The sequence below is a fragment of the Crocodylus siamensis genome, chromosome 5 (genome assembly GCF_052110815.1).
Source record: "Crocodylus siamensis isolate JL-2025a chromosome 5, ASM5211081v1, whole genome shotgun sequence".
NCBI lineage: Eukaryota > Metazoa > Chordata > Crocodylia > Crocodylidae > Crocodylus > Crocodylus siamensis.
The window spans coordinates 83,995,029-84,011,742 of NC_143399.1; the positions used below are offsets into that span (position 1 = coordinate 83,995,029).

Consider the following 16,714-nt stretch of genomic DNA (forward strand, 5'->3'; position numbering starts at 1 on the left):
ATTAATATGTACAACAAACAAATGTGGGAATCGCAAAGTAATAGTGAGATCATTACTATAATGAAATCAGCAGAAGACATAACATACTAATTGCCTTGCCATTATCATTACAGAAAACTTTCAAGGAAAATAGAACTCTTCCCCTATTTTGGTCAGTGAGTACTTGATTAATATCTCACCGACACTAAGGTCAGCGGTGTTGCTAGGGAAAGTAAACTGGCCTACAATTTAGTCCAAGAAATATTGGGAACTTAATCTTCTTAACAGGATTCCTAACAGTGTTTATGTTTCCTCTTTAAAGTCATATCCTTATTTACAGAGGAATGTATAAAGGCCTCAAATAATCCTCCTAAAATTTAAACATATGCATGCCCACAATAAAATTCTATTAAGGTACAAATCAGTAAGATTTAGCCTAGAGAGCCATAACTCACTGTAAATGTCATTACATAAACCCAGCTCTAAAATTTGACCGATTTTGTAGGAAAAATGGCTCTAAAACTAGGTACATTAAGGACTGATCCTGCACCACTCATGTCAATGCTAATCTTGACATCAACTTTGATGGCTGAAAGACTGAGTCCACAATTCTGATTGTAATTATGCTTTTTTAACAAAAAATGTTTTAAATAAAAAGGTCTTTAGATAGAAAAACTTATTGGAAAGATCACAACTTGCCTAGAAACTTTTTAGCTTGCTTAAACATTGTTTTGACAGACCTGAACCAGAGTTATATAAAACATGACAAACAACAGAAGAGTTGTAGTGGCAAAAAGTTATTTGTTCTTTCTTCCAGCAAGCCCTTAATTTGAGCTTGATATACAATGTAATAAGACCCCAAAATCAAAGAAAAATAATTAGGTGTTAAATTAGAAAAGAGGAGGACAGGATGTTGAAATTACATACCTGGTATCTTATATTTGCTGACAATTTCAGTGATTAAAATAATAAAAAGCATTCCACCATACATAACCTCTTTCTACCTCCCTTTTAAATAGTTGCTTTAGTGACTAGTTGGGACATAGAGGACACGTAAAAAACCAAGATAATATGTTAATGCACAGCAGAATAAGCTACTGCACATAAGCATCACCTAAAAACATTAGGCTTGTGCTACAGCCTAATACACATTTATTTAGTACCTCATACTAGAAGTACTAAATGTAATGTGAATTAGGAAAAGCACATCAATGTATGTGCAGACACGCCTAGAATGTGTCTCTGTAAAACTCACAATAGATTAGCTTGCAGCCACTAAGTCCTTTCACAATAAAGCCCAATGAATTCCTAAGAGACTACAATCACCTAATACAGGAAATATATATTTAGACATAATAATATATATATATTTAGACATTTTGACCATCTATGTCCAAAAATGGAAAAGAAAAATAACAGCTTCACAGAGAGGAAAAATGTTGGCCCAATTTATGCACGGGGTATCTTCTATGAAGAAAGCAATTTCTTTGCTGTCACCTTTAACGGAAATGATGACTAGATGTGGAATCTTGATCACAGCTATGTGGCAACAGTGTTAAAGAGTACACAATGCTCTCTGATAAACATCCATAGCGTGCTAGTGTTGACTTTGAACAGCCAGTTGCATTCTAACCGCAAACTTTCCCAAGCATATTGTGAGGAAAGACAATTGTAATTATAGCACATAGGTGGGTGGGACCCAAAGAAAATAGCTGAGGAAAGAAGTTTCTTATTCTATGAAACACCATCTCAGTTTGCTTAGTCCCTGGCCTCTACCCTGAAAAAGTAATACATCTTTCAACCGTAAAACCTAATGCTTATATTTTGAAACAAGGCATAACATGAAGATGATGTGGATGTATACACAAGATGAAAAATAATAACCATGGACAGTGAAACACCCCTTCACTTCAGTGACATCTGTACACTGACGCACATCATTCCTGAGTGATCCTTACACTCAAAGCCTTCAAATTCCCACCATTGTCTCAAAAAAGTTTATTAAATCAACAATACAATCAGACACAGACTGAATCAACATCTGAGATCTAAAAAATCCAAACTTTTACAGGGGGTTGGATCTGAAATCTGATTGAAATGTTGCAGTTGGCTCTCATGCCTATTACAAACTAATCCAAAAATGCATACTCAAACACCTCCAAACATAGAAGTTGGAAATCTGGATCTAAATTTTGCAACCTGGATCCATTTTTGTTTAAAATTAAATTCATGATTTATAAATGAACATTACGACCACTGCTTTAGGACACATTTTCAAATAGAAACAGTTAACAAGTACATAATTAAATGCACACAAACAAGGGGCATTTGTATATGTCAATCAACTGTAAATGCAAGCAGATGCAAATGAGGTAATTGCATAAGCTAGCCCAGAACCTGATGCTTTAATTCCTAAACCAGTGCTTTCCAGCCAAATTAAAACCCTTACATGAAAAATATTTTTAAAATGCGACTCCAAGAAACATATGAAATATTCTCTTGTGCAAATGGTCTGCTCTGTTGAAAAAATTCCCATACCTAACCAGAACAAGCCTGTCTCCAAAGTGTTTTTAATTTAATTCATATTTATACAATCATCCTAGACTTGGCATCCTTACTTCTTCTCTAATGGCAAAGCACATAAGCTTAATAATGGTCTACTGTAGTTCTTCAGTCAACTAGTCTAGGGGAATCTGTTTCTGCATCATGCAGCCTCGAGACAGATCTCAAGAGGAGGCATTTAAGGAATTCTGTAGGTTGTTTATGCGCTGTTCAGATTCTCAGAAAAGCTATTTCAAAATGTGACCTGAGATTAAGAAAAAAGTTTAGCAGTATTCAAAATCTGACTTCATGAACTCTGACATTAAAAATCTCAAAAAGAAAATGAATCTGTACTCAGCATTCACCTTTAAAAAGGAGGACCTTTAAACCACACATGTCCCTAGTTCTGCTGTCCCCCAAATCAACCCTAGCACAAACATTAAAGTGCCAAAATTACCCAATACTGAAGAGATAAACTAAAGGAGAAAAAAAATAGCTAGGGAGTATATTCTTTTTATGGGCTCACACCATCTTTACTGTCTTTGCACATGACACCACCAGGACATTCCAGCCATTTGTAGTAGCTTCTACCACTCGGGTTTGTAACTTGGGAGTACAATAAGCCATAAGATGAGTATAAGCCAATAGTGTGCAGTTAGTGATAAAAAGCCAACAGCATATTAGGTTCTATTAACAGGAGTGTCACTTGCAAATCAAAAGAAACAATTATTCTGCTCTATTCAGCACTGGTGAGGCCTCACTTGGAGTACTGTGTTTAGTTTGGGCCTCAGACTTCAAGAAGGATGTGGACAGATTGAAGCAAGTCTAGCACAGGGCAACAAACATACTTTCAGGGCCTGGGAAGTAATACTTATGAGGAAAGGCTGATAGAACTAGAGTCATATAGTCTGGAGAAGAGAAGACTGAGGAGGGATTTCATAACAGTCTTCAAATACCTGAAAAAAATTACAGGGAGAATGGAGATGGGGCTTTTCTCTTTGGCCACTGGGGACAGGATTAGGAGCAATGACCTCCAACTGCAGCAGGGGAAACTGACATTCAAAATTAGAAGGAACTTTTGGACTATGAGGGTGGTCAAGTATTGGAACAGGATATGTACAGAAATTGTGGAATCTCCTTCAAAAGCAGGTTGGATACACACTTGGTAGGGGTTGCCTTGAGCAGAGGGCTAGACTAGATGGCCTTGTAAGGTTCCTTCCAGACCTACATTTCTATGATCCTAAGTGAGTTGCTATACAGTGAGCTGGATAGAAATCTTCACTGCTATGCACCTACTCTGCCACACATGCAATGGCAAAGGAACCACCCCTTATGCAATTCTGGCACCATGAGATCGCTTAGGTACACCTGAACTACATTTTAATATTAGTTCCGTTTAGCTTTTCTCACAGAAGCAATATTCTAATCAGAATTTCTTTCAAATCAATGACATAATAATGACAATGTGCATGACCAAGATTTGCAAGATTCTGAGCATTAAATATTATGTGCTATTAAAACACAGGAATTGCTGTCACTAGCAATTTCTCTGGTCTGTCTCGACTCAGCATACATCATTTGCTTTAAGTGTCTTCACACCACATAATTAACATCACTCCCAGCTTACAGTGACACATACCAAAAGCTTCATTATGTTTCTTAATAAATAAATTATGAAAATTGACATAACAGAAAAAGAAGAAAATACCAACATTTGTCACTTTCCCATCCCTAAAAAAGGCCAAATTTTGTTTAATTTGCAAGATTCTACCGAATTCATGAAGACAGGTGACAATGATATGATCCTTTATCCCACCTTTCAACAAAACAAGCTTAATTAATATTCTGGTAAAACTCATTTCCTAGACTACTCTCTCTTTTATTGGTCATCCATCCTGGTAAGTGTGTGGAACGTCACTTACCAATGCAGGCATGGACTCTCACGGAGAGCTGGGTTCTCAGAATTATACTGTGCTTCTTACCCCTCCTAGGGAAAAAAAAAAATGGAAAATATTCATGCCAAGCATTCAAAACAGTGAAGAGTAGACCCTTAACGCTCAAGGTCATTTAACATGATTATGCAAGAATCTCACATTAATGATGTGAGATTACAAGCAGTAAAGTGTTTCAACCTTCATAACAATATTTCATAACTATTCCTTTCATTGTTAAGCATTTCAGGAAAAGATAACGTTAAATTATCTTAATTCTGTCCACATGCTTTCTCATACCCATTTTGATAAGTACTTAATTATACGGCCAGTTACTATTCCCATATCAATACAATGCATCTTTTTTCCCCACAAGCTAAAGCCCATTTCATCTAGGTATTATTCCACGTCAAAATGAAGAACCATAATGTGTCTGGATGTCTTAGTCCTTTTGTGATTATTGAGCAGAATGGAACAGGGTTGTGGTTAGTGACATAGGTACCTAAAAGTGCCACTCAGACATCTAAGAGAAAGAATGGGATCTAGACCTCAGGGAGCTATTTCTATCTCTAGTTGCCTACATATAAACACAGGGCAATTTGCAATGGATTGTGACTTTATCCGGATCAAAACCATGTTTCACTAGGGAATACTGTGATTCTTCTCTTTGACACAGGCTACTACCATACCTTATATCACCCTTTTTTATCCACAGTTATTTCAGAAAAAGAGCAAGTTTTGTTTATTTTTAATAACAAGGAAGAAATCGCTCTCCTAGAAAGTCTGCCAGGAAAAACACACACACACACACACGTGTGTGCATGTATACATGCATATACATATTATATATATAATATTTTTCCTGGCAAACTTTCTAAGAGAGTAATTCCTTCCTTGTTATAAAAATAAGCAGAAGTTCCTTTTTTCTGAAAGAACTGTGATTAAAAAAAAAAAAACTGGTACAAGGTATGGTGGTAGCCTGTATCGAAGAAAAGAATCACAGTATTGCCTGGTAAATATATATACATATATTTAACAGGCTATATATGCATATATAGAGAGAGATAGACAGACACAGACCTGAAATCATTAGGCCTAGGAAAAGTCAGAAATATACAGGTGACTGAGAAGACGGGTTAGAATGGAGTTGTTTATATACTCATAGCTAAGGTACACTGCCACTATTGTAATAGGATTTCTCATAGATTTAAATCAAACCTTTATATTCCATTGCCCATCATATGCACATTTTACAGTGGCATACAATGAAATTTTACAATGTAGAAAAACTTGTCTAAGACTGCTTTTGCTCTGCAGGTCTTTTGAAATGCCAAGCTATTCACATACTATTCACCCACATCTATTCTGTATAGCAAAAATTTAAGCCCATTTTTTCTGGAGACGTTCCAATTTCAGTACTATCTGCCTACCTAAATTTCTCCTGCAGTTCCCAGTGAACACAATAACCTTCAGCACTTTGTCTCCTGTAAATTATGTACAGCCATCCCTTTCTACCACAGAGGCAAAATAACTCTCACAGAATATCTAATTTGCAAAATTCTTCAGCACAGTTGGAAATTAAAGGTGGCAAATAAATGGTTAAATTAGTAACATTTATTGGCATGTTTTATTCATATCACTGTGCTATGCTCTTCTTATAGCATATACTTGGATTATGGATCTTAGAAATTTAAAAACTCACCTTCTAAGCTCCATTTTTTGCATTGCTATCACTGACAAAACAGGGGTGAGAGGAGTGGGAGAGAACTAACCCTCAAAAAAAAGATACTAAGATGGTTCAGTGTTTAGGGTGCTTGCTTGGGACTAGAAGGACCTAATTTTGCTTCCTCCCTATCAGAGATGTCCTGTGTTACCTTGGACACGTCACCTACTGTCAGATCGACAAAGGTACTTAAGTCTAAATATCTTTGAGGACATGAGATCAATATTGCCGTGTCTCAGATTTTCCATCTGAAGGGCATAAAAGCATGTTCTCTGTCCATACCACCTGGTCTCGTGAGGATAAAGATTGCAAGCCACTCAGAAAATGTAATGGGTGGTAGGTAAGAATCTAAAACAGAAAGGGCAGTAAAAACAAACAAACAGTAAATTCAGATAAACATTTAAGTGGTTTACGAACATTATTATACTGTAAGTGGTATCTTTTCTTTCTAGGAAATATACTGTTTAAAAAAAGGTCCACTCTAAAATTTAGTATCTTTCACTGCCAGAACACACAATCCCAAACAATATATAGAGGTTGAAATGTGGCAACCAGTGGCCATAAAGCTGACAATAATTTTTAAAATAAAATGTTCTATTTAAATAGAGATTATTAACGCATAAGAGAAAGATCAAAAAAAAAAAAAAAGTAAATTGCTATGGAAAGGAATGCATAGGCTATCCTGGTTGCCTTATCCTGCAAGCCATACAATGGCAGTGAGAAGAAATGGGTCGTCAGGTTAATTTAACTGCTGCCAGCCACATTGGTGACAGCAGCACAGATAAAGCTATTTGCTTTCTGCTGTTTCAACAGGAAACAATAATTCCATTCTTCATTCCACTAATAGTGGACATCATAATTAGAAATAAGAAAGGCACTTTTTGCCTACGCACAAACAGTCCACTCGCATACCAGCTGATCATTTTCCTCTCAGTTCTGATTAATCGCTTGATATCAATTCCCAGTCAATTCCGCTCTCCTCAGACTGTACTTATTCAACATCTTTCCTACCTACCTAGGAGGATCAACTATTTAACAAATATGAGCATAATGGTATTAAAGGAAAGGGAGGATGCAACAAAGGGATCTTATTAAAGAGACGTATTTAATGATGAACGTGAATGTAAACGTGCAGCACTACATCCACAAAGTCAGTGACATAAGAATGAATGGAGTCTAGTTTGGTTTGCAAAGATAACTTACAGAATCTTTATTAAGGTGTTAATGCATGAGGCAGATAGAATGCTGCCTGATTTTCAGATCTGGTTATAGGATTACAATGCCATCATTTTTTTTTTTGGTGGGGCGGGGGGGTGGGGGGAAGTGGAGAAGGGAGGAATAGGGGAGTGTTTGTCACTGAGACAAAAAAAAGAGAGAATGCCCGAAGTCATTTTTTAAAAGACTTACACTTCAAGTTATAACCCCATTTACAACAAGTAGCTGGTGCTAATTAGATAATTCAGTCAATGGATCATGATCTGATGAACTGTATTGTGTCTTCATTCTTCTGAAATACAACAAAGTAAATACCACAGTTCATTGATGACATTTACCTTGCTGAAGAATTTCAAGATGTACTCATGAAAATAATGATAGCAGAGTTATAAGATAATGCTGTGGCATGGAGAAAATCTAACTGATTTTATCTCAGTAAGAAAAATTTAACACAATGTCAGAATTGTCTAATATATAATTATATCCATTTGCCTGCTCTGTGCGACAGTATTCCTTAACCCTTTTGCTAATTAATGATCAAATTCAAATAAAGAATATTTCTCCATAACCTTTTTTTACTTCTACTAGGATCTTGCAGTGGAAAAATTAAACTCAGTTCTGAAATATCAACCACGTCCCCAGAAAAGCAACTGCATAAACATTGGACAGTGACTATATTGCAATGCCCAGCAGAAGGTGAAATAAGGGCTTTATCCAGGACAAACAAATATATTTTGGTATATGTATATTACAAAAACAGTAAAAGGTAAGCAGAAAACTACAAGCAAACCAAACTCCTTTTCCCATAAATGTTTTCTTTCAAATGTGCACCAATGAGAAACTTTACTCCATTAACCCTAGTGCATACTGAATATGTCATAATTACACATGAAAGGGGTTTCATTTAACCCTCATTTACACATTGGGGTCAATTCAAATTAAATAGTATGATCCTTTTTTAGGAACAACATAATTGAGGTGTTGATTTTTAATTGACACGTGCTACTAGTGTAATAACAAAAGCAGCATTGTATCCAATATGTATTCATGATCTGAAGCCAAGAAATATAATGGATGATCTTCCTACACTGTTCCGTGACCAACTGCATAATTAAAGACTTTTTGACCTCCTGAGTCCTTCAGTTCACAGCCAACACCGACTGGAATCCATAGGAGGGAAAAAGATACTGAAAAATTCTTCAGGTTTGAGACTTATGGGCAAACCTTGTATGAACAGTATTATTACCCTTTCAGTGCAAGGCATGGGTCTGAGGAAGAGAAAAATAACACTATAAGTATTCAACAGAACTGTTAACCCTTTCCTATAATAGTGAATAGAACAGTATCAGTTCAGGGCTGTTAGATCCTAAACACCTTGTCATCAAAAGAAAAGGTACATTTAAGTATGTACAATTGTCAGCATGTCCATAACATTAGGTACATGAATAATGTAATGGACTTCGATGGGTCTAGCCCTATCAGCATTCTTAGACCTATATGCACTTCAGCTTTTTGCTGGATCTGGGTCTTAGCATGAAAGGATGATCTGCCTCGATCAAGGGTGTTTATAAGACTAGTGTAATAACAAAAGCAACATTATAATCAGTTATTTGGACAATAGGCAACTTTGCTAGGAAAGTCTAATGCAGACACAAACTATTTGCCTCAGAGGTACTAAACTGTAAAAAAAACAAAACAAAAAAAACCACACCTATATAAAACATAACCTTCAGAGAACATGTTTCAGCATGGTAATGGCATCCCATCCTCTGGTATAATTTTTACACTGCTAGTGGCAAAAGACAAATGAAATTAGAAGATGGGGTATGTAATGAATGACCAATGGGCAAGTGACAGGTCACAAAATTAACACAATCTGGGATAAAAGGGGAAGAGGTTGCAGGGTTAAGGTGAATCCTGAGCCAAACAGTGCAAAATAGACCAGGGATAAGATTCCAATCAGTTTCAACCCCTTTATGCTAAGTAAAAAGGGCCCTAAAAGCTTAGGGTGGATTTCCTAACAAATGTAGACAGCCCTAAGGCCATCATCCAAGGATCCCCTTGCAAGCCCTGGTCTTCCTAAGTGTGGGAAGCCATGATAGCAGAATGCCATTGCATCCAGTCCTACAGATTCAAGGCAGTGCTCCAGCTACTAGTCCAGCTCCCAGAGTGTGATATAATTGAGACATCTGTGTAAGTGAGGAACAGACAGGCCCTGGAACTGTCCAGTACCACAGGGGTACTCTGGTCACTTAAAGTTACTACAGGCCTTTTTCCTGTGTTGGTGTTGTGGGAATGTGTGTTCTCTGGTGCCCTTAGTATAATACCATAAAATCTTGAACTTACCGCAATTAAAAAGGAATCATTTAAAATGTATGTTTTCTCCCTAACATAAACTAGCACCTGCCTGTGAAATGAAGAGACTTCATCCAGAAAAAACAACTTACACACATGGAAAATGAAATCCCATCAGGCGATGTGGTTCCTTATCCAAATATAATGTTTGTGCTTTTCTCACCATTAAATCAGTTTGCAAGTGGCTAGATGTTTGGCACGTGCCCCCCAGTTTCTGGCTTGAGCCACGGCAGGTGCTAGAGCATGTCTGCCAGCCACTGCCAAGGGGCAGGGAAGAGAGATGCCCTCCAAGGCTCTCACACCTCCCTTCTGGAATAGAGGGAGCATGGCCAGGCACCACTGGGGACTAGCAGGGGGCAGGAGTTGAGGTGGGGAAAAAGTCCTTTCTCTGAAACAAGCATGTATTGAACACAGGAAGCTGCAGCCTCAAGCATACATCAGGGAACTATCAAAAATCTTTGTCTAGGCTAAAATACAGCTCAGTAAAACACGGCATACACAACTTGGTCTAACTTAAAATGTAAAGCAGGAAGACGAGAATGCTTTGCATGAATCTTACGTACTCCTGAGGGCAGAGTGTCTCCTTACAGCTAAGAGGAATTTCCTTATAGCCAAAAGGAATCATGGCTTGGGGTAGAGGTGATGTCTTTTATTAGACCAGCTAGATTTTTGCAAAAAAGACTTTATTTATTTATTTATTTATTTTGGTTTATCCACCTATGGGACAGGGTGCCTCAGGAGTGCAAGCAGTGAGGGGGCGTTATTCTCCCTTCCCTTTCCTGTCTCACCAGCAGGGACTGCAACCAGGGTCTGGGTAGGGCAAAGCAGCCCTTGCCAGTGTCCCTCGCCCCCCTCCCCTCCCTGGACCCACTGTGGAATTAACCCTCTCACTGCCTGACTGCCAGCAAGCCAGGGAGACAGGCCACACCCTGGAGGTGGGGGTGGGGCTGGGGGGGGCACAGAGGGAGGAATTAACTCCCTTCTTGCCTGGCTGTAGGCAAACCATAAAGGTGCAACCAGGCTATCAAACCTCAGTTGTGGTCCGAGGGGACGGAGGAAGGAATTAATGCCCCCCTTCTGCCCTTTTGCCTCAGAGACTATACCAGGCTAACTCTGGCCATGCCCCACCCCAGCTCAGGGTAGAAAATAGAGGGGGGAGGGGCCAGCCCCTCCCAGCTCAGTGAGCATGCTGGGCTACTGGGGGAGTCTGGTTTATCTTAAACCAGGAAGGGGTCTGGGACAGACATTGCATAAACCAGTTTGAGCCAAATCACAGAAGAATGAATAAAGTCCCCTCCACCTCTTCGATGAATTATATTTGAATGTTTACATATGAAATGAAGTCTTAAGACTTTAACTGGGTGTTTAGAATTTTCAAAGCTTGAATTTTATTAGGCATTCATTCCCAGTAAAAAGCAAGGTCTTCTGAGAAAGCCCACAGTAAATATTTTAGAATCCTGAACTATGGTTGATATATCAAGATGTTTTTCTAATTAAACGTTCATTCTAAAAAGCAGGTCTTAATTCAGTTTGGAGAATTTGTATACTTTCAGATACTATCTTCCTTGGATCTAATAAGCCCAGTGTGTGCACACAGAATTCTGAATGGCCTTTCCCACTTAAAATGTTACTATGTTTTCTAAAAGTTCTTATACTACTTTCATCATTATATTTTTTAATGTCTTCCAGTGGTGCCTTAAAATTACCAATCCAGTTCTATTTTCCACTATATTCATTGGTTGATATAACAATTAAAACATTTAAATTTACAGCCAAATAGTTTTTGCAGCAGATTTGGTAAATGTGTTTCCTAGGAACATAAACTATACGCACACATTAATATATGCATGTGTGTGTCTTGTACTATATATGCGTGTGTCTTGTGTATGCACACGTATATATGTGTGTATACACACACACACACGTGGGGGGAAAGCGTGATTGCATGTGTATATGTATTAAATATGTAGCTTAACATTTGGATTGTTAGAAATCCTACATCTTAGTATGTTATAAAATAGTGAAATATATATTTCTTATTCATTTGATGATTAACTTTTTGCTTGTATCAAGCTGCAATAAGAAGGCAACTTGAATTTAATTAAACACACAGAACCAGCACCTCAAGCTTATTAAGCACAACTTTAATGTTCTGGATACAGGTTGTTTTTTTTAATCAAATCATGATGCACCTTCACAACTAATTTATAAATCACTAATATTAACTGTTATAATATTAGAAGTATGAAATGCAGTTAGTGAATTAAACCAATTATTTCAGGTCACCCCTGGGGAAAAACGGTCTATTATGTCTAAGTGAAAAGTATTTCAGCTTAAGTTCCTACATGGCTAATTCTCTTTAAAATAAGACAGTCTTTCTTTCTTTCTTTCTTCTTTTCACCTAGACTGTACAGGTCTGCAGAAAAGGCCACTGCTGTTAAAAACTGGTTTAGCACTTCAACAAACTCTGGTTCCAGGTGCTTTATTAGTGACTTACACCAGTTCAGTGGTGCTACTTTCTTTAAAACATCCTCAGCAAACATGTACTGCTTGAATGGTTCACCTGTAGCCCAGAAATATATTATGATTGTCATGACTGATGAGAGATTACAAGATGCCCATTGTCCTCTTCACCAATTAAGCATCTATCATGGTACTTTGCGTTAGGAATATTGGCAAGAAAATGAGATGGAGTAAGTGCTTCCGCTTCTGCACTGCCTGCTACTGTATTAAAACTTTGCTGTTGAGAATTTCTTGCTATAATGATTCTTGAAGTTGACAGTTATTGAGCATATAGTTATTTTGCCATGAGCTACAGAATAAGCTTCCATTACGGGTGCAGAATCATAATTATTCAGAATGTGAGAACTGAGCTAATCAGAGCACAGGCAGAAAGAATAAAACAAGAGTTTGATACCATCTAGGTGGGCTCAGTGCAAAATCCTGATCAAGGAGTACACATGATGGTGCCTGCTGGAGTCAGAGGCCAATTCTAACACTTGTGATGACTTTGCTCATCCTAAGCATACAGGCTAGGGACCGACATTCAAAAAACCTAAGCCTGAATTGATTTGATCTTTGCAGGCTAAATTAGTTTGTAACCCAGACAGACATGCCTGCAGTGGCTCAGGCTAGAAGACGGTGGGCACTAAAGCAGCCCTCCCTTCCCGTTCACTGGGCAGAGCTGAGTGGGGTGGCCAGGCCCCGGATGGATGCTCTGATTATTCCTCACCCCCACCAAGCTGTCCAGCAGGGAATGTTTATCACCTTTAACTCAGTGTTTATCAAGCAGAGATGTGGGTTTTCTGGAAATTTTTTTACTGAGCTGTGCTCATGGGCAACAACTTCAACTGATTTCAGTGAGCCTAGAACATGATTCTCAGGAGAAAGATCAGGGGAAAGTATGTAAGTGTATTTGGATTTTAGTCTTATTGGCATTAATTCATACATCCCATTTCCAATACAATAATACACAATGGTTAAACAGGTTTACAACCCCATTCCAGCCAAAATGCAGACATGCATTTTATTTCATTCTAAAAGGCCATATGAACTTTCACCCAGTTCATATATTCAGCCACAGAGAGAAAGGCATTTATTTTATCAGCCCTTCATCATTTATTTCATAGGGCAGTACCATCATGCACTGGCTTTCTGGCAATTTAGCATGACCTGCTGTAATCTCTTCTAGCAGATCTCTAGAAACAGATAGGTCACAAGAAGAATTAGACAACAAAAGAGATTCTAGGGCAGGGGTCGACAATATTTTCCAGCAGATGGAGGTTACAGGAGTTTTTTCTCAGTTTGTAAGATACTGGCGTGCTATTCACGGATGGTGGGAGATCCACAAGTGGCCCAATCCTTGTTGTGGCAGCAGAGCTCCAGCCACTTCCCTGCCATCCATCCCAAGGTGCACGTGCACCCACTGCCAACAACGAGCTAAGCTTGGGCTCCACAGGCCCTGACATAGCTGCTTGCAGACTCCCGGCTGCCTGCTGCAGCTGGCCCAAGCTCTGGGCAAGCCATTGTCACCCACCACAGAGGGCTGCTCTGGTACATGCGCCTCAAAACCAGTTTCTTATTCCTCCCTTTTCTGCTTTTACTAGTCTCAGAGGGTTTGCAACCATCAGGAGGATCAGAGTTCAAAAGTCTGGGTGCTGGGCTTCTGAAATTTATGCTGAGGCAAAACAAAGGAAATTAAAAGGCTGCGATAGCTCAATGGGCCCAGCATTAGACCTCTGACATTAAAGGACCTTGCTTTGGATCCCAAAGGGCCTGAAATGATGTTTCATCTGGCTCTCTGGGGTTGGATAAAACGAGTGCCGAACAGTATGGGTGAGGGTAAAGGAGGGGAAGAGTTCAGAGCAGATGGCTTAGAGTACATTTGACCTCCAGTCTACAAGTAGTGACATGTTCTATTATCTAAAAAAGCTGTGAAATAACTCTGTGCCTCTGCTTTTTCTCGAGTATGTGAAGTTTCAGAGAACAAAGCAAATATAGCCAAAAGTGCACCTACATGTTCACTTTACTGTGGAGTAGACTAATTAGCTCCACAGTAAAGCCTGGTATTAAAGCTGCAGTAAATAATAAACTCCGCCATAAGACAGTACTGTTGGGGACAGTACGAACTTATGGAGGAGTACTTTATGTACTGAGACTCATGTGCAGATGCTGACCAGGAGCATAAACTGCCGGAGGCCTGCTCCACCACAGCTCAAATTGCTGCTGTCCTGGGAGCACATGTAAATACTGCACCCAGGAGCAGTTTACCCTGAAGTGAACTGTGCCAGAGTTTATTGTGCTGCATTAACTGCATGTATAGACACACCCACTAAGAAGAGCATCTGCTGGTATTAGGAGCAAGGCCTCATGCACTACAATCAGTTCGACCTAAATGTTGTTGCCAGGTTCTATAAGGACGCAGCACCCTGATGCTGTAACCGGCATATCCTGCAGCTACTTGAACTGAAACAAGACTTTTAATTAATTGTGTATGAAACAACAGGAGTCTAGCAAGTACTGCCACATACTGTCCCTATAATTTCAGACATCAAAAAATGTGCTGTTGACAACACAGCTGCATCACAGAGTTTGGAAGAGAAGCTGGAGGTTCTGGCAGCTGAATTCAGGAAACAGAGAACTTGTAGCACATGAGTAAAGAGTGATAGAAAGAGTTAGGGAAAAAAAAAAAGAGTAGGATGGCAGAAAAAGTGCATTAGCTGAATGTGCCCAGTAAAATATTGACAACGAAACTGCCATGCTTACGCTTCAAACATGTTGTTGTGATGAATAAGAATGTCCAGACTGTGTCTAGCTGTTTGCTGTCTGAAAGGAGAAAATTACTGCACTGATTTATATTCAGATCATATTTTTAAAATTATCTTCATGTCCATGAGGATTAGAAACATTTAATAAAATAACTGAATCACTGGAGCACAACGCTTTGGCAAGAGGTAGATTATGTGGTAAATTCTCTATTCACGGAATTATGGAAGCCACCAAGCTGTGGTAAGAGTCCCAATTCAGCAAGGCATGTGCTTCAGTAACTTCCTGAACTGGGGCCTGAATATCACGGGCCGTTTTTAGAGGTTAATTCTAATTTTAATGCTGTTCTGAAAGTACCAAGGAACTGGAGATCTGCCCAGTTGTTTCTAGCTAGTAATCTGTGTAACAGAAAAGAACTAGCTTTGTATTACTGGCTTGACTGGTTTTCAAAAGTACATCTTGGGGTGGAAGGAGGGAACAAACCTCAAATTAAAAACATATTTTCTTTATACCCCCTCCTTGTTGAAAGACCAAAATAATAGTTTTTTTCTTTTAAAGCAAAAGGCACAAGATGTGTAATGCTCAGTCATTTTTCACCTCTGACCAGTATGACTGTTGCATCTTTTTTTTTTTTTAAACATAACATGATTTATAAATACATGTGCTTTGTTTCAGTTCGAGATGGATCAGTTACATAAAACCTCCCACCCTGCATGCTGATGAATAGCTCTACACTGGCAGAATTTAAGGGTCACTGCCCCAAACTAAAAGACTGTGATTTCACTGTCATGGTTTAAAGTTGAAATTTTAAATAACCCTTCCCTCTGGGCTGCTTCCATGCATGAAGAATCACATAAATACCACCACCTTTACCATTTGGCTTAACATATAATTTTGTGCATGTTCATGCAGAATGTATTTGTCCTTTGTAGAGGTGCACCAATACTTGGTCCCATATTGGATTGGCACCTACAATGAGGAAAATTGAGAGTATGGGCCATCAGCTTTTTTTGTCTGATGTAGCCAATAATGTGGCTGATAAATGCCTCATGCATGGACATAGCTACAGCCAGCCAGGAGCATAGCCTGGCAGCATGGAGAGCAGCTGGGTCTGACTGGTAAGTTTGTTTTGAGGGAAGGGCAAGGAGGGGATGGAAAAGTTGTGGGGGGGCGCAGATCAAGGCCCTGTGGTGGGGGATGGAGTGGGGCTGGAGCTGGGGCAGGTGCTGCACAGCTGGGGTGGGATGGGGCACAGGATAAAGCCACAGCTCATCTGCGGAGCGCAAGGGGCAGGAGGCAGTGGCTCCCGCTGCTATGCACACCTCAGGAGGACTTGGGGGCATGTGCTCCTGATCTGTGCATGGGGAGGGGTGGACTACCGTTGCAGGCTAGGGCTGGGGCAGCACCGGGCTCTTCCCAGTGGGAGCTGGGCCAGGCTGCACTTGGGGCATGTGACAACAGCATTGGGAGGTGGCTTGGGGGGCTGCAGCCACCCCAAAATTCACCGCAGTCCCCACTCCCAGCACCACCGTCATGTTGCTTGCCCCAAGTGCAGCCCCAGCCCAGCCCCCTCAACCAGGAAGAGCCTGGCGCACCCCACTCTCACTCTGCACACAGATGCAGGGGCATACACCCCCCCATGCCCTCCCAAGGTGTGCACAGCAGTGGGAGCCACCCCCCCACCACATCCCATTGATAAGCTGCA

General features: G+C 39.6%; 1 protein-coding gene across 11 annotated transcripts in view; it reads right to left on the reverse strand.

The window, feature by feature from the left end:
- Positions 1-16,714, reverse strand: part of FHOD3 (formin homology 2 domain containing 3) — a 642,552-nt gene that overhangs the window by 540,704 nt on the left and 85,134 nt on the right. For all 11 annotated transcript variants that reach the window (XM_090049608.1, XM_090049605.1, XM_090049607.1 and 8 more), the window contains exon 3: positions 4,443-4,507. In XM_090049608.1, coding sequence (XP_089905734.1) covers positions 4,443-4,507 — 65 coding nt within the window. The remainder of the gene's footprint in view (positions 1-4,442; positions 4,508-16,714) is intronic.